This window comes from Orbicella franksi, chromosome 15 (assembly GCF_964199315.1).
Source record: "Orbicella franksi chromosome 15, jaOrbFran1.1, whole genome shotgun sequence".
Classification (NCBI taxonomy): Eukaryota; Metazoa; Cnidaria; class Anthozoa; order Scleractinia; family Merulinidae; genus Orbicella; species Orbicella franksi.
The window spans coordinates 11,001,907-11,021,165 of NC_138159.1; the positions used below are offsets into that span (position 1 = coordinate 11,001,907).

General features: G+C 38.5%; 1 protein-coding gene across 1 annotated transcript in view; it reads right to left on the reverse strand.

Annotated features, from left to right (window-relative positions):
- Window positions 1–2,824: 2,824 nt before the first annotated feature.
- LOC145469975 (fumarylacetoacetase-like) overlaps window positions 2,825–19,259 on the reverse strand; it is a 76,731-nt gene continuing 60,296 nt past the window's right edge. Inside the window, exons 10-16 of the mRNA XM_081453804.1 lie at window positions 14,391–14,444; window positions 12,949–12,994; window positions 9,944–10,074; window positions 8,386–8,461; window positions 8,032–8,078; window positions 7,198–7,299; window positions 2,825–3,133 (exon numbers count right to left, since the gene is read on the reverse strand). Of these exons, the coding sequence (XP_081309930.1) occupies window positions 2,936–3,133; window positions 7,198–7,299; window positions 8,032–8,078; window positions 8,386–8,461; window positions 9,944–10,074; window positions 12,949–12,994; window positions 14,391–14,444 (654 nt within the window). The 3' untranslated portion in view covers window positions 2,825–2,935. The remainder of the gene's footprint in view (window positions 3,134–7,197; window positions 7,300–8,031; window positions 8,079–8,385; window positions 8,462–9,943; window positions 10,075–12,948; window positions 12,995–14,390; window positions 14,445–19,259) is intronic.

Sequence of the window (19,259 nt, forward strand, 5' to 3'; positions counted from 1 at the left end):
TGGACATTCTTGTCTATCTCCAGGTGGAGTAGCCCTTGTAGTTTGCCTTCTCCAGTGAACACATCGGTGTACTGCGAAATGTAGTCTTCCACCTTGGGACCTTTCTCCTCCACACCGCTTGACTCCACAGAAAGGATATTCTGGCTCTTGACTGTTGGCAGCTGAAGGTGGTCGCTGACCCTTAAGCCCAAAATGGATTTACAATCACCATGAACAAGATGAAACTCAATGCTCTATTTCTCATTGTTCTTGGGGTTGACGACTTTGAATCGCTTCTTGCCCAAGGGTTTGACCTCTGACTGGTTGTACATTACCAGGGTCACGGGGGTTTCTTCCAATTCACTCAAGCCGTTTTGGCCAAAGAGCTTTAACACTGTCTGATCAGTCATTACGTTTACTGTTGATCCACTGTCTAACTGAAACTTTTCCTGGTTTCCATTGACCAGTAGAGTGGCAAAAACTTTGTTAGGGTGACGACTGGAGGCTAATGCATTAACCTGCTCTTTCACTTCAATCTCGGCCACATATTCATACTCCTTATCCTCGGATGTGTAATCCACAGACAGAACTTTCTTCTTAGATTCTAGGCAACACACCGCAAAAAGGTTTGGCTTGCCACAATTCTTGCAAGATGTTCCCCATGCAGGGCAGTTCTTCTTCGCGAAAGGATGGTGCCTGGAACAAAACTTGCACTTGCGTTCTTGTGACTCGTGTTGGTTCTTCTCTTGAACCTTCTTCTTTTTGTCAACTGTTTTTCTTTTGTCTTCCTTCACGAAACGGACATCCTCTTGATTCATCTCCTTTAGCTGCTTTGCTGATGTCTGCGAAGATCTGCAGATGTCTGTACATTGTCCTACAGTGAGCTTGCTTGTCTGCAGGAGCTTCTTACGAGCAGAATTGTCATTGATGCCCACCACCATTCTATCAGGAATAAGTGAGTCTGTTAATGACCCATAGTTGCATGTCTTCGCTAATTTTCGTAATGCGGTGACATAAGCATCAACTGATTCATTTGACTCTTGGTCCCGACGGTTGAACACATACCTTTCATAGGTCTCACCGCACTCCCCAACGCAGTATTGTTTCATCTTTTCTAAGATCACTTCTGGGTCTTTTCTTTGGTCTTCGTTCTCAAACTCCACACCATCAATTACGTCTAATGCATGAGAACCGCTGCACGTAAGCAACGTGGCTGCCCGTCATTCCTTATTTCTGCCCGGGTTTTCGGGGTCTTTTAGCTGAGCCGCGATTTCGTAATTTGACCACACTCGACAGAATCGTTGCCATTTGATGGGAAGATTTCCACCGCTTAAATCCATCCTTTCTGGAAGCGGTATATTCACAGGAACAGTCATCATCGAGGGTTGTGTACCCGAAGCACCACCACCTTCACTCGTGGTAGGCATAATACTTGTACAGAAATATCGACGGGAAAGTTCACAGAAAATGCTTCAAAAAACTCACCAAGCTGGCTTCCGGCCGGGCCACGAGCGGCAGTACTATGTGTGCCCGAAGGGCCTATGACATCATAACATCGTTACAAGACGTGTATTCCTAAGATTCTAACCGGAGTACGAAGCTATTTCAGCTGTAAAGGGTTGATTTTTTTTTTCTCCCACTTGCCAAGCCAAATCCCTTTGTACTTTTTACATGTAGTCTTAAGCGAGCTAATACTCCAAACTCTCCAACTGTTCTTAGTGCATATTTAATGGAGGTCAAATCCGCACAGAACAATTCATCTGCGAATTGACTCACTTTAATTTCGTTTCCAAATATTTTGATGCCTTTCATACTTCGATCTTGTCGGATCTCGTTTGATAATAGTTCTGCCGATAAAACAAATAGACAAGGTGAAAGAAGGCGTCCTTGTCGTACACTCCTGAAGGTTTGAACCAATTCGTAGTAAAGCCATTATTTATCGCTGCGCTCTGGATATTTGTGTAGAAAGTATATCCACCAGTTAATGCTAGTTCCAAAGTTAAAGGTATCTAAGGTATTCATCATAAATGACCACTCTAGAGAATCAAAAGCTTTCTGCCTTTTAATATTTTAGTGTGTCTCATATCTTAGTTTTTTTATATTATCGTTGCATATTTGAGAATCTTTCTTTATTTTTATATTTTTTTTCATCTTTTTATTCTGTAAATATTTATATCAGGGCCACCCACCGGATTTTCAGTGATTACTGTTCTGTTACCCTCACTAAATAAAGTTGATTATTTTATTATTATTAAACACGATCTCACTTTCTGGCTTACTCTTGCCGGATTTCTTGTATCAATTCTTTGACCTCGCCGACCGTGCCGTTATGACCGATACATGACCACAGTCACAAATACCTCTACAAGCTTTCATCTACGTGTGAGCAAAAGCCGATAGGCAAAAAACATATTTACGAAAGAAAAACATACGAAACCAAAATGATTGACTTCAATCTTCGAGGTGCTCGACAAACGCGTACCCAGGCTCTCGATTTATCGGGCAAAAACGTACTCCTTTCTAGTACCCCCTCGTCAAAACACCTGAACCGGCACTCTTGGACAAAAATAATACTTAGTAGGGGAGGTAGGAGAAAATTGTTTAACCACGTTTAATGAATAAATTTATCAGAATGGAGTGAGTGCCATTCGACTGCCTTCTAAACTCATGCATGACGTCATCCATGAGCAAAAATGACAGGGCATCCCGGACCACCCCTCCCCCCGGCATGTTGCCTTACAAATCAGGAAAGACGTTCCAGTAATGCTGGTCTTTTTCAGCCAGCGAGTAAAATACATTTCAGTTTTACTGTACAAATTCAAAGTGAGCCACAAGCCATGAAACATTTAATGATTAAGAAATATGTTTATTGGGTAATTGTAATCAATTAGCAGTAAGTGAACGATTGAACGTACATGCAGAGAGCCCGTGTACCAAACAATTTTATTGGCTGCATTTACTGCACATATAAAGCAGGTAATATCTTCCCCCTGCATTCTCCAAAACCAACTCTGTAGCCATTGCCTTGGCAATATCCTGTCATAATAACTTCATCGCCGTCTTGGAGGAACTTCCTTGTGATACCCTCTCCTAGGTCCACTGGTTTAGTACCCTTCCAGCAAAGCTCCAACATGGAGCCGTACGAGTCAGGGGTCTAAAAGTAAAAAAAACATGTCATATTTGCGTGGAATATTTGAGTGATATAATCAAGAAATCAGCGCAAGTGAAGTTCTAGTTTGATCTACACCTGCGGACCTTAATCATGCTTAGCTCGACCTGTTAGTCACTCTATCCCTCCTTGCTCTAACCAATAATAAAATTGCGTCAAGACAAGAAATTGTTGAGATATATAACACGAACAATGACCACTAAGTAGGATGTTATCTAGCGGATAAAGTGTATAAACTAGAGGCAATCATAGATTCTGAGTGCGTTCGTGTAAAGGTGTTTAGGCAAGGTTGACATTCTGGTCTATTGGAAAGGTGTAGAGGTATATGCAAAACTAATGAATTTGGGTAGGCCATAGGAACAAATATGTTGTGTAGCACATTTGTATATGTTTACTTTAGAAAAGGGTACTGTTAGATTAGCTTAGCTCTGGTTCGTGTATGACTTGCAGTAACAAATTTTCCGGACATATTACGAAAAATCGTTGCTAAATTCCGAGCTACATAACTCCCATGGTTAGATTTGCGACCAGAAATCATGGCTAAACGCCGAGCTACATAACTCAGATGGTTAGATTTACGACCAGAAATCATGGCCAATTTTTGAACTAAACCACTCGGTGAGTTAAATTTCTGGCCACAAATGATGGCCAGTTTTGGAACAACACCACTCGGTGAGTTAAATTTCTGACCACAAATCATGGCCAGTTTTGGAACAACACCACTTGGTGAGTTAAATTTCTGACCACAAATCATGGCTGCTTTCCGAGCTACACAACTCGGCAAATTAGATTTCTGACCACAAATTATGGCCAATTTTCGAACTACACCACTCGGTGAGTTAAATTTCTGAAAACAAATCACGGCCGCTTTCTGAGCCACATAACTCAGCAAGTTAGATTTCTGACTACAAAGCTCAGGCAGAGGAGCGAAATAATACAGCTGAAGTTGAGCTTCGTCAACGCAGTTGTTTGTTGCTGACGACGGGCGATTTTGTCTAACAGCGCCAAACTCTACTTTCGCACCAGAAGTCATACATACCTCCTTAAGGCATCGATAAATGTTAACAGTGATATCCTTTAGTCTCATGATATCCAGTCAGAAAGACTTGAAAAGAAAATCGACTACTTACAGCTTCCAAATTACAGTGTAAATGTCCACAAAAACCCGCACTTGAACGAAACAAAGACCCGCACTCGAAAGAAATGTACAGCACATGGTTTGGCGCTGATGTCATTCGTTTCGCCCCTGCTGCGGGGCGGCCAAATCGGTGTCGCAACTTCGGACGAAGGTCCACCGTCCCATGAAACTCGACTCAAGTGTGCATTAGGACTGCATTCTACGTACGCAATTACGCGCCATGATTGCATTGAATCGTGGTGCATTGCAGTAAGTTCGATTTCTGGAAAACAATGTACCTGCGAACATTATAAGTATAGACATTCCTCATACTTCTCATGTCTGAGATGTCAGGCAGCACTGTGAAATTTCTGTTATTTGTCGCACGGACTACATTAGGGTAAATTTGATCGTTGGAAATGATGACTTCTGACAAGTCCCTTTCAAATTTTAATGAGACGTTTCGCAATCTGATTGGTCCATTTCAAATTTTTGAAAATCACAGTCGAGTGACAACATTTTGATCGACAGGTCAGGATTGTGTCCTGACAACAAGGGTGTCACGCCAGAAAAGCCATGTCAAAGGCCAAAGGTGTCGCAGCAAACAATGTTTAATGGCACAGACATATTTTACAAGGCGGAACGTGTGCAGCCCCGCGTAGCCACGTCCCGACTTCCCGAAAAATATTCACAAATCAGTTAGCAGTTCTGTGCAGGCCCGCAAATGACTTCACTGCAAAAGGTTAGGAATGGCGTGGACTCCATGAAAACTGTATGGATGGATAAATATATTTTAATTATCCTAGCTGAAGAAAAGAAAAGTACCTCAGGCATAAAAGTAGGAATAAAAACGTTAAACATACTACGCAAAATACCAAATTGACATGTGTCGGCTGTATAAATTTTTCGTTTAGGAAACGCAACGCAAAAAGAAACACGAATCTTCGAAGATGCCTCTGCCATCTAATTAACCGCTATGAACTTTTCCATGTACACTTCTTATACCTGCGTCCTTGATAGACACGAACTTCCATGAAAGTGCACAAGATTTCTTCGTGCGAGTTACCGCAGTGTTCTTTAGATAAATTTATTTGCATGCCGTACGAGTACAGCTGTCGCTTTTGCTCGCGCAATTTTGTTTTACTGTTAATTATCTCCTCTGTGCCCAAAGCTACGCAAAAATGTAGTCAATCCGCTTGGGAATTCTCAGTTGTTTCCAAATTCGAATGTATGTTAGCATACATCTCAGGCCCGGACCCAATAAGAACCTAGCTATAACTACAAATTTCAAACACAAGATTTCGTGACGCTGGAAATCATTTTTAAATTTGCGAAATTTGCATTCAAATCGTTAATACTGTACATTTTCCTTGCGTTACATACAGTAGCTGTTGTATCAAAATACATTGCGTTATTACTGTGAAACTCAGAGAAACGTGAAAACCAGAAATATTTATGGAATATTATTGTGTAGCAAGGAAAAAGCCAGTTATGCGTGGGAAAACTAAACCGCAAACACCAGCGGTAATTAGTTGTGGTATTGAGGTTTTCTCGCGTGCCCTGAACTTTATTGCGATTGGCTCAGTACACAATCAACCGTTTAGAACCAAATCAAATTGTTCACGGTTTTCTGAGTTTCACAGTAATAAAAAAAAATCGATTTCATAAAATTTTAAATCCACTGTCCAAACTTCTGGGTCCATACATTTCCATCTCTATTACGAGGTGACCATTTCCGGTCCTGGGTTCATTCACGGTACAATTTGGAATTATCTGCGGTTCGGGGATCATTTACGGGCCTGTATATACGTATAGCGATGTTTCCCGTGACGTCACCCCTAGGTCACGTGGGGTTGTTGATTTCTGTGGTTGGCAAAAACACGACGTGGCTTGATGTTTCTTTCTAAATTTACTGCCTAAGAAAGGGGTTCGTGGAGAGAATGTCGGTGAGCTGCTGCGTGATAAATTGTACAAATAGGTTCACAAATGCATCGGGAATAATTTTTTTAGATTTCCTGAAAGTAAACCAAAGCGGGCCGCATGGATCAATGCAGTTCGTAGGAAGGATTGGACGCCGTCCGAGTACTCGCGAGTCCGCATCGTGCGGCTGATCGTTAATTCTCTGGGACTGAAGTACTTTCCCTTTAATGAAGCAGTAAGGGATATTGTCTCCACCTGAATGACACCACCAATGGTTTAACGTGGCCACTGATGACAAATTGATACGCTTCAAGCGACTTAAAGGATTTTAGACTCTCCTTCGTGTAAATTCCCGGCGTTTCGATTAAACACGTGTACAGATCCCCAAATGTTAAATCTGGCCAAGAAATGGGATTATTTGTCCATCCTTTCAAATTGTATGGGTCAGGAAGGCTACTTGCACCTTTGTCGTAGCTTAATTTAAAATGATATCGCGATCTTGCGACAGGATCGAGACTTTTTACCTAATCGGAATCGCACTTGGGAAGCCATGAAAACAAAACGAAGCCAGCTTTTTGCCAACCACTAAAGTGCGCATGTCTAAGAATGACGTCAATGTTTATAAACAAGAAACATCGCTATAGTTCTGCTTCGTTCTCATCATCGTGCGTGTAACGTGGGTACCCGCACGGATAGGTATTGAAGGTCAGGTCCATTATGCGTTTGTTGAAGACCAAATGGTACTTTTTGGCTTCTGTTTTTGTCTCGAGGGCATAGCGTTTGGTGTCCCTCACGATGTGACCAGTTTTGGGTCAGGTCAATTTGGCAAGGAGTCACAGCTGAGTTGGCAGGAGCTTTCACTGTTGAGTGAAATACCGCAGACATTGCATTCTTTCTCTCCACTCTCGGTGATGTTTCCCAATTCTCTGAAATGGACTTACCAGAAGCCATCATTTCCAAAAGAAACTAAGTCCTGATCTAGCCTATATGTCTACTCCTGTTAGTATCTCACCTCTCCACTGATGGTTCCAGAACCCATGAGGTCTCCAGGCCGAACGTTACATCCTGTCACAGTATGATGAACCAACTGTTGTTTGGGTGTCCAATACATATGCTGAGATAAAACCAAGTAACATTTTTGGTTACATACCATAGAAGAAAAAAATTGGGTATGTTGAAATGTAAGAAAGTAAAGAAAGAATTTAAATAAGGAAAACGTTTTTTGAAATAAGTCATTTTATTATATGGCAAGCTCCGCGAGCGGGCAAGATGAATCAAATCCTGCGCTGTGATTGGCTACCCGAGCGGGCAAGATGGAGCTATCTTGCCCGCTCGGGACTACCCGCCGTGTCCCGCAAGAAAAATTTCCCCGAAAGCCACATAATAAATCCTTTATTGACCAAGCTTGTTCGGTCAAGATGGCTGGATATTGGCCTCGTTCTTTTTTTTGCGAGTTTATGGACCTCGACTCCGTCTCGGTCCATAAACTCGCAAAAATAGAACTTGGCCAATATCCAGCCATCTTGACCTCACACTTGGTCAATAACCCATATATGTGCAGTGCCAAAGCCAAATTATAAATTGAGGAGGGGTTAAAAACATTTCAGTAATCAGATGTGAAGATTCCCTAAGTCTACTTATTTGCCCGTTGATGACATGTTTGGCACCCTAAATATAGAATGTACGAATTTTAAGAAAATCTAATTAATTAATTTGTTTTGAGAGTAAAACCATCGGTAAAAACATCAAACTTTATTGACTGTTAAAAAACGTCTTTTCTAAGGTCTTCACGTTTAATGTAAATATCACTATACAAAGTAATAGTTGAAGTGATTTTTTCACACACCTTCAAATTGGTCGAACAGATAGTCACAGGAGTTTTTGCTCCTTCATCTACGAAAACAAAAAAGGTGTTTGCACAAGTCACAGTAATTCTAACTGAGAACTTGAAGTGCTGTTTTATATAACAAAGACATCTTAAATGTCTTAAATAGCCAGTAGCTATATTTGCACTATACCAGTCGTTGGGGACGAGATAAAAAAATTCAAAAAAAGATTGGTTTGATTGATTTGTTTTTGCTATTCCTGATTAAATTTTGCACGGGTCATTCAAAGATCAGGCAAAACACTAAGATGTCAATTGACTCAATATAATTGAGGTAATAGCTTTTACAACTTCATCAACAATAAGTTTACATACAATCTAAGCCAACTTCAAGCCTGACATCAAAGGTATAAGGATCAGAGTGTTGAAGATAAGGCAAAGGGACAGGATCCTAAGAATGGAATGAAAAACAACACGAGACAAAGTTATCACAGTCATTAATAATTCATTTCCGTTCCAGTTGAATTTCCTCCTGGAACTTTCGACTAAATAGTTCACGTTTTGGAAATTCAACAAATTACAGATTGTTCGGTTGATTGGAAAGCACCTGGTGTTTGGATGTGTGCAAAGATTTTCGTGATTTTATTTCTCCGTTTTCTCCTCAGTTTTAGATTCAAATGAGAAGACCAGTAAATACTCGCGATGGTGGTTTACCACATTTCCAAACAGCTCAAAATTCATTAAAACTCTTCTAGGTGTCTGGAAATTTGGTAAAACACGATCTGTCATCTTTGACAAGAAGTATTACTTCTCAATTTCATTCATTTTCAGACAAAAAAGTCATAACAGCTACCATGACAGTGTGTGGAAATGACAAATTGTGGTCTTAATTAGGCTAGAAGTTGCTGTCGCAGATTTGTTTCTCTCCATTTTATCCATAATTTTAGTTGACAAGGAAGAGTATCCTCAAAATTCTTCAAATACTCCGCTGTGTATCTCAGTATTTGAAGATGTGGTGAAAGGCTGTCTGTGGGGTTTGAAACATGTATGTGTATGAAATACACTTTGATATATAGAAGTCATATCATTTCAAATACCTGACTTACACTAACATTGTCAGTTAGTTTAGAAACAGTGACTAAGTGAAGAAATCTTTGTTTGACACATTAAACTCACCATCAGGCATAAGAGGGGGTAAATTTATATCTGTTTACAACGTAACAGCTCAATACTGTGCTTCGTTTGAAAACCAGCGTATTTTGAATTTCAGAGTTATGGCGGTGCGTGACACAAAGCTACAACCGCATTTGTCGAAAAATATATACCTCTCTCATGATTTTTAGCTTTTTTAGACGTTAGATCATTAGGAAAAGGGCTTATTTAAATGTTTGTTTGTTCAGTACAGATAATCAGTCGCCTAGATAGCCAAAGTAAGTTCCAGATATTTACACTATTTTCCGGCCGCCATACTGGTGCACCACAGAGGTGCACCAACATGGCGTTTCAATACTGGGCTCTGTAAATTTCTGCGAAGCATTTAGACAAATATCTGCAGTCTGGGAAAACGCACAAACCTAAAACTTGAAGAAGTGTCTTCTCTATCTATTTCCTATAAGATCACAATTTCTTGACTTTATCCACTGAATAGTTTTCGATGTATTTTTTTTATTGCGTGACGGAGAAAACGATCTATACACTCACATTTAGGAAACCTATTCAGCAATGTGTGCTTTGCCCAAATACAATCGTTTGTTACTAATAATTACTGGACTGAGTGGGGTGAAATTCAGTAATCTCTACCTGAGTTGTATGTCCCGAAGACCACTTCAATATAACAATAATTTTGCATCAATAACATCAATCTACATTTATAGGAAGTCTACACAATATTTGACTGTCCGTAAAACTATACAGTACAAAAGAGGCCTCTGACCTGCAGTGGATTAGCTAGAGCAAAATCTTGAAGAGCATCCATGGTTACCACCCAAGGGGAGATTGTAGTTGAAAAATTCTTCGCTAGAAATGGACCCAGTGGTACATACTCCCATTTTTGAATATCACGAGCTAGGAAAGATTAACAACAAGAGGGAGAGATTTTCAATGTAAAGGACAAGTAAAATACTATTGTTATGATTCAATTTAGCACCCAAATGCTATTTATTTCATATAGCTCAAGGGAGGAGAGCGGGCACTTCTTAGGGATGATGAGCAGATTTCTGTTTGGGCATAAACGTCAGAATGTGATACAGCACTTACTGTGATATAAACACTAAAGAACAATACACCTCTGTCTTGTTTATTGCATGTCATTCGGTTAAATATTGTGTTCATCTTTATTGGAAGGGGCTATTATTGGGACAGGGGCGAATATTAGAAGGCGGGCCCTAAATTGAATCACTAAGTAATTTTTTACTGGCTCAGAAATGTAAAACTTGTAGCCCAATACAGTATTCTGCAGTACTTCAAAACAGGTTAATTTAAATACCTGCTTGTACACAATGGATTGTAGCAGTGTCGGTTTAGAGACAACCATCGGCCAAGTTATTTTATTTCTTAGTCTTTGAGACATGCTATTTGTCAGCAGTTACAAGTATAACATAAAGGTGGCTCAATCGGATTTTTGAGCAACAATACTGTTCAACTTTGAGTGACTAGAGTACCACCATTATCAATCCAACAGACACTAGAATGTCTCTGCTTTTCTAAATAAAGTTAACGTTTCGAATGACATACGTTTAATCGAGATCTGAGTTATCATGGCAACATAAATTGAGCCTGATGTATTAAATACTTTTTGTGCAACACAGGTTTAAAACTAAAGCATAATTTTGAAACAAAATGAATTTTCGAATTTCTCACGACTACTTAATGTGAGCGTCCAAATCATCTCTTGAAAGCTACAGGTGAAAGGAAATTTTGTTGTTAGTCAATTTAATTGGTTCCTCAGTCTCCGTGTCTGGGTTTTGCTATATTCAATTGCAGAGAAAAGGAACATTTTTGAAATAGGACTAAAACAAAAAATGCGGAGTGATCCTGCCAAAATCGCCTAAGCCGTGTATTACACTGTGATAAAACACGACGGGCATTTGAGAACACGAGGGAAATGCAGAAAACATGAGCAGTATTGGATCAATGTTAAGGAGCAATTTCGTGTACGTTTCATGACAAAGGCACCTATATTTAGTCGACAGTGATTCAATATGTTCCAAGCACACAGTGTTCTTGAGGACAAATATCATCTTTTACGAGTGCTAGCTCATTTTAAGTGATAATTTGTTACTCTGCAATGGAAATTGGTCTATATTCACTGTATGGAAAGAAGGTGATCGCCGCATTCATACTAAATAAAAAAATCGTTAGTTCCCGGTACTCGTTTCCGAGAAGAAACGAGGATTTGTCTGTCGCAAGCCAAGCCGTTTAGAAAAAGACACCATTTTGTATATGTTGTGAATATGCACACGTTCGTGAGTGCGCACTAATGACGCGAAAATCGTGCGCAGTAGGGATGCGCAATGCAATTCTGAGGAATAACCTTAACATCAGTTAAAATAAACACATAACCTTGCTTTCCGACACGAATGTTCCAGTCCGTTTCAGGGCACAGCAGCGAGCAAAGTATAGCTCACTACAGCTCACGGCCAACTGTATCGCAGCTATAAGGTGTCTCCGACACTATATCAAACTGATTTGAGAACCACCAACCACAGAGGACACAAATTTCCACCGTGACTAACGGCCCTTTCATTGAAAACTCGAATCGAATGCCCTCCAGTGTTGACCGCAACCACAAGTTTCCCGAGCGTACTTTTCAACTCCTGCAAAATTCAAGGCTAATTCAAAATTCAAAACTGACTTGATATTTCCAGTATTTCCTGTAACATTTGCAGATTTCGCAGTTCAATTCTGCCTGCTGCCTTTTTGTTCTTACCACATTTTGACGTCATCTATGATCTGTTACTGAACAGACGCACGGCAACATGGAATCTCTTTGTTAATTACTCGGATAAAACATGGGTTTTTGACCAACCAGAACGCGCGCAGAGTCCCATCTATATTACAATTCAAAATAAAAAATACTAGACATGGTTTTATGGTTTATACATGTATTTTAAAACTAGCTACTGTCCAAATATGAGGGCAAAGGAACAAATTCCCTTTGACTTGTAGCTTTGAAAAGGTGATTTGGATACGCTCATTGAGAGGTCGCAAAAAATTTGCATTCATTTTATTTCAAAATTATTGGTATAGTTTGATAGCCAGCTCTATAAGCTTTAAATTTATAAAGAAGTTTTGGTATCTACAGTTTAAACCAGACGTGCTATACTGCTTGGAAGCGAGACACCCCTAAAGGCATACAGTAACGTTAAAATGTTTCAATGAATATGAAACTCGGGGATAATTTTGAGTAGTGATTGATCTCATTGCCAGGTTGTTGATCCCAGCGCCGTATATCCCAAACTAGCCCTTAATGACTAGTTATTCTTTCTCGTGTAAAATAAGGTATGACTTCATAATGCTGCCATGATAACTCAGATCTTGGTAAAATGTATATGTCATTTGAAACTTTCATTTTTCTCTGGCACACCAGTAACGTTCAAGTTTCTATAGGATATTGAAAATCCTATTGAGCCACCTTAACGATACATACTTAGTCTCTTTTACTATCATCTGAATTTCAATAGCGTGGTATGATGCCCCCCATACAGGCTCATAGCGCACAGTTAACACCTACATACGATCAGTAATGCATTGACTTAATTAAAACGAATAATATTATCTTCAGTAATAGCTTGAATTTACTATGTGAAATTAAAGTACACAAAAAAACACCCACAAAGTTTGAATTTAACCTCATGTAACAGGTACATTCTTCCTGTGAATAGAATACTCATTTGAAAACTGTCACTACGGGAAAAAGAAACCTAGAACAACACCTACCACTCCAGTCATTCATGACAACCATTCCAAAAATGTGGTCCTGTGCCTGTATAGTAAACAATCACAGACTGTCTTTTCTTTCTGATGTATCAGTCACAGCTCCTGACAATACAGACTCGCTGCTTGGTCAAATACTCAGCAGGCATAATAATCTTGAAAATAACTTAGTCAATTTATCACAAGAATTTATAAAAGTATATTTAATTAGCCCCCATGTATCTCAGGTTTTGGGTACATGAGGCAACCCTGGGTAAGTTAACTTTTTACACAGAAACAGTCTGCCTGCCTACCCTGGAAACTCGATGCGTGCCAAGTGTTAGATGTTAGGTTATAAGTAGAGATTTTACATCAGGTTGGTAAAAATAAACATTGTAAACTTTCCCAAGCGAAACTTTGTATTTGCCGACGTAAGGCTTTGTGTAACCATAGTTAATTTGAAACCCAGTTTCCTCAGCAAAAAGAGCAATGAAGAAATCGAACATACAGTGTGTGATTTCCCTATGAAGTTTTTGTCACATGGAGCGTATGCGTAGAATACAAACCTCCCGTAAGTGACCACCCAAAATGTCAAGCCTAAGTGGTCGCTTACGAGAGCTTAGACCATACTGAGTCAATATTTTGCCTCATTGGCATATGGTAACTGCAGAGACTTACCCCGTGTTTAAAATGTTTCATTCATGTGAAAGGTCAATTTCGAGAAAAAATCCGGTTCTTTCCATTGACAAATGTCCATCTCTTGTAATACTCAGGAATGCGATGTTAGAATACCTTACTATCCAATTTATGCTCTATTATCTGTCAAGTGGTCGCTTACAAGAGGTTAAAAATAAAAGAAAATTTCCAACTTTTAGCTCTAAAAGTGGTCGCGGTCGCTTACGAGAGGTAGTCGCAACCAGAGGTTCGACTGTATTTTTATTTTCCCCGTGAGAGTTCAACTGTATAGTTCGTAAAACACTTTGTTCAATATCCAAAGGTGCTTTTAAGTTATATATAATTTTTATAAATATACTGATTAAAAGGTAAATTTAAAGATGATTTCCAGGCCGTACCACGCAGTCTCAGCACCCTAATGTTTATAAACATGATAAATCTCACTCGATAGAATGTGAATCAATGTTATTCGTTACGAACCACATACCTTATCTGAGGCCTTTCAAATTCTTTTTCCAACGGCTTTATTGATTTCTTCAGCTGCGAAGTTGTTTCATCAAGTGATATGAGAGAGAACAAAGCATAAAGCTTCGCATCCATAAGGGCGGTTGACTTGAAACTTTGAATTTACTTCATGGAAGTAGTTCCAAAATGTTACATTTTGTGATGACTTACATGAAACAAAACAAAAAACGTAAACAAACTCTCGAGAGCGCGCAGCACGGACTGGAAATCATCTTTAAAATAAAAAAAAAGATAAATAAATAGCAAATATATATAACATAGTTTACCTTATTTATAGCAATAGGTTCACCAAGATTGTTTCCTGGTCCACAAAAGAATGCCTGTTAGAATAACGTTTGCCTATATTAGAGGAATGACAGATCAAAAGCAATACCTACAAGTTATATATGGTTTACAAACTAGCATTAATTGATGCCTTTAGCTTCCATTTGCTTTCATTTCTGGAAGTTCAACCCTTGTTAACCCAGTAGACTAAGGAGGCTGAGGGTGGTTCATGTTTTGCTCCTGGTTTCTTCTTTATTACTGTTTTGTCGATGAAGAGATCCCTGCCACTCCTCAGCTAGACATGGCTGGAGGTTTGAATCATGCAACATTTGATGTTTACTTGCCAAGAGCTATAATTAAATCACCAACCTATAAAAAACTAAAGAATGCTCTACTTTGTACTTAGTGTGTATTATCAGAAACAACTAAATTTTTTTCATTTGTATCACATCTTTGATATAGACAATATGTCTGAATATATAAAATTGTCTGCCATAAATGTTGCCACATTAATCTTGGGAAAGCAGCTTATGGTTAGCTTTTCTTTATTGGTTTTTTGTTGCAAACCTTCACTCTTAACAGTGCTTTTAAAACCAAGAAAGAAATTAAATATTTTGCTGCGCAGTTGCAACTTTTTTCAAGTTTCTTACAATGCGAAAACCAACGTCTTTATTAAACCTAATATTTAATCTATTTAACAAGTAGATTCCATGTTGCCGTGCGTCTGTTCAGTAATAGATCACAGATGAAGTCAAAATGTGGTAAGAACAACTAAGTGGCACACGAGGCGATAGCCGAGTGTGTCACTGATGTTCTTACCAAATTTTGACGTCTTCCGTGATCTATTACTAAACAGACGCACGGTAACATGGAATCTATTTGTTTTATATAATAAAGAAACAACCGAAAAAGCTTTTTTATTTTGAAATCTTTCAACATGACTCGAAAGCCGGCCTTTGCCCACTTTGGTTACACTTTGGCGAACACGAAAAAAAGCCATTTGACGTAATTAATCTATTGTCTATACAAAATGAAGCAATCTCATTGGTTGCTATGCGTAGCAAAGAACTGTGATTGGTCCAGGAAAATCACGCCACTGTCAAACTTGACGCAAGCGTCGCTTCTCGTGGAATGAAAACTTACAGCGACAGCAGAATTGAACTGGGAAATCTACGAATCTTAAAGAAAATGCTGGGAAAGTCAAGTCAGTTTTTGTCATCAGAGCAGCCCTGTGAGCCAAAAAGCTTGGACTTTGCCTTGAATATTGCAGGAGTTGAAAAAATACACTCGGAAATCTTGGGGTTGCGGTCAACCTGGAGGCCATTGGATTCAAGTTTTGAATGAAAGGAGCGTTAGTCACGGTGGAAATTTGTGTCCTCTGTGGTTGGTGATTCTCAAATCACTTTGAAATAGTGTCGGAGACACTTTTTAGCTGCGATACAGTTGGCCGTGAGCTGTAGTGAGCTATACTTTGCTTGCTGCTGTGCCCTGAAACGGACTGGAACATTTGCATCGGAAAGCAAGGTTGTCTTTATTGGGTCTTTATTTTAACTGATTATAAGAAGTGATCGATGTTTTCATGTTTCATTCCTGACATCAATCTGTGTCAACACTTATTTTGAGACTGAGGAAAGTTGAATTTTTTAAATGAATTAATCTCATAAACATTTTGTTTATTGGGTTCGTTAAATTCCAGATAAAGCAATGGTTCTCGGCTTACCAAGACCAATTTTGTTTTTGGTTTAGTCGCGCTCGACTACCGACTGAGACTGCTCAAGTATTTTTTCCGAGTCATTTTCTAAAACAGAAACGGCTTTATCTTTCTTCCTCCTGCTAGACTATGCTTCTGGTACATGTACCTGTTCAATGCCTGGACAAGACTTTCTTGTACCTTATCTTTTGTCCAGTCACGTAAAATATTATCTAAATTCTCAAAACATTCCGCCATTTTAAAACACAGAGGGAAAAACTTTGTAATGATGACGTCAATCGTGCGTCTGTCCTCTAATAGATTATAGGCAAGAACCAATCAAAATGTGAGAATAACTTGGGTTATTATATAAAACTAAATATGCTTGGAGTAAACATTGAGAATAAACTGCCATGCAATAACAATATCACTAATCAAAATGCGAGAATAACTTGGGTTATTATATAATGAGTATTGTATTAGCATTATTTTTGTACGTAGAAGTTTAAATTGTAAGTAGTTTTCAACAGTGTTTTGTTGTGTGTTAATTTAAAAAAAAAGCATGATAGATGGACAAAGCGGACAAAGCGGACAAACCCTTATTTCCAAGTGTGATCATCATGTTACTATCTATTAATCATGTCAGCTGGCAGCCACAGTTGATCACATTACTTCTGGTTGAGTAAGTGACATCCCTGTATCCAGTCACGCAACCCTGGATATGAAGGCTCAGCTGGCGATGGGCTTGATTTTTTGTAATTAATTATTTATTTGTTCTGGACATATCTAAATGGTTCAATAACCAATTGCAAGAGAAAATGTTCTCTGCATTTCAGGCTACAAGAACGAAATTAAGCTAATCTCATCATGAATCTCCTTTTTCAGGTGTCTGGGGATGGACAACATTTGCCCTTCCCCCTCCCAAAAGGATACATGCTTAATTTAATATGATTATGTTTGTGAACTTTAGAAACAGCCAAGATCAAAATTATTTGGAATCAGCAGAAAACAGAACTCTGAACCCCAAATAGGCCTCAACCCAGAAACATAAATAGAATATACCATAACTGTTCTTTACATGGAAAAATATCTTAGCTGAGTAGCATGTAATTAAACAGACAGCTGATTTTAATCATCAGCAAGTCAAACTTGATCTGCATGGAGTTTGTTGACATTTAGAACATACAGCACAAGTTCCAGTCTGGAACACTGTATATAGATATAGTGTATATTTATAATAATAACATAATAATAATAACTTTAATTAATGTGTCAAAATTGTTTTAATCAATGAATAACCTTCTACTAATAGAGGACGCCTACCTAAAAAAAATTACAAAACCTAAGAATAATTTAAAAATTGATCTATTTACAAGTTGCAAAACCTAAGAAAAATTTAAAAATAAATTTACCCTATTTACAAATTTCAAAACCTCAGAATAATTTAAAGAAATTATTGGTCTTTTTACAAGTTTCATAAAAATACTTGACAAAAAAAAAATAAATAAATAAAACAAAAATTATAAATAAAAAACCTAATTCATTAATTATTGCATAGCAGCTTTGGCATCACTCATCCATTAGAGTTTCCAGGTTTATCTTAGGTATGTTCGTTTGCTTGGGAGCCTGTTCCATAATTTTACAAATGGGCCTTGTCTAAAACATTACCTGTAAATGTGAAAACGTTTTACATGAAGGTCGAGTTGATTCAAATCTTAAAAGCACTGTTAAGAGTGAAGGTTTGCAAGTGAAATTAGCAAAAAAGAAAAGATAACCATGAGCTGCTTTCCCAAGATTAATGCGGCGGCATTTATGGCAGACAATTTTATATACACGTATTCACACATATTGTCTATATCAAAGATGTTATGGGTGATATTGTTATTGCATGGCAGTTTATTCTCAATGTTTACTCCAAGCATATTTAGTTTTATATAATAACCCAAGTTATTCTCACATTTTGATTGGTTCTTGCCTATAATCTATTAGAGGACAGACGCACAATTGACGCCATCATTACAAAGTTTTTCCCTCTGTGTTTAAAATGGCGGAATGTTTTGAGAATTTAGATAATATTTTATGTGACTGGACAAACGATAAGGTACAAAAAAGTCTTGTCGAGGCATTGAACAGGTACGAGAAGCAGGAAGAAGAAAGATAAAGCTGTTTCTTTTTTTAGAAAATGACTCAGAAAAACTACTCGAACAGTCTCAGTCGGTAGTTGAACGAGACTAAACAAAACACAAAATTGGTCTTGGTAAGCTGAGAACCATTGCCTTATCTAGAATTTAACAAACCCAATAAACAAAATGTTTATGAGATTAATTTATTTAAAAAATTCAACTTTCCTCAGTCTCAAAATAACTGTTGACACACTGATTGATGTCAGGAATGAAACATGAAAACATGAAAACATCGATCACTTCTTATAATCAGTTAAAATAAAGACATAACCTTGCTTTCCGATGCGAATGTCCCAGTCCGTTTCAGAGCACAGCAGCAAGCAAAGTATAGCTCACTACAGCTCACGGCCAACTGTATCGCAGCTAAAAGGTGTCTTTGACACTACTTCAAAGTGATTTGAGAATCACCAACCAAAGAGGACACGAATTTCCACCGTGACTAATGCTTCTTTCATTCAAAACTTGAATCCAATAGCCTCCAGGTTGACCGCAACCGCAAGTTTTCTGAGCGTATTTTTTCAACTCCTGCAATATTCAAGGCAACGTCCAAGCTTTTTGGCTCACAGGGCTGCTCTGATGACAAAAACTGACTTGACTTTCCCAGCATTTTCTTTAAGATTTGTAGATTTCCCAGTTCAATTCTACTTTCGCTGTAAGTTTTCATTCCACGAGAAGCGACACTTGTATCAAGTTTGACAGTGGCGTGATTTTCCTGGACCAACCAAAATTCTTTGCTATGCATAGCAACCAATGAGATTGCTTCATTTTGTATAGACAATAGATTAATTACATCAAATGGCTTTTTTTCGTGTTTGCCAAAGTGTAACCAAAGTGGGCAAAGGCCGGCTTTCGAGTCATGTTGAAAGATTTTTTTCTGTTGTTTCTTTATTATATAAAACAAATAGATTCCATGTTACCGTGCGTCTGTTCAGTAATGGATCACAGAGGAAGTCAAAATGTGGTAAGAACATCAGTGACACACTCGGCTATTGCCTCGT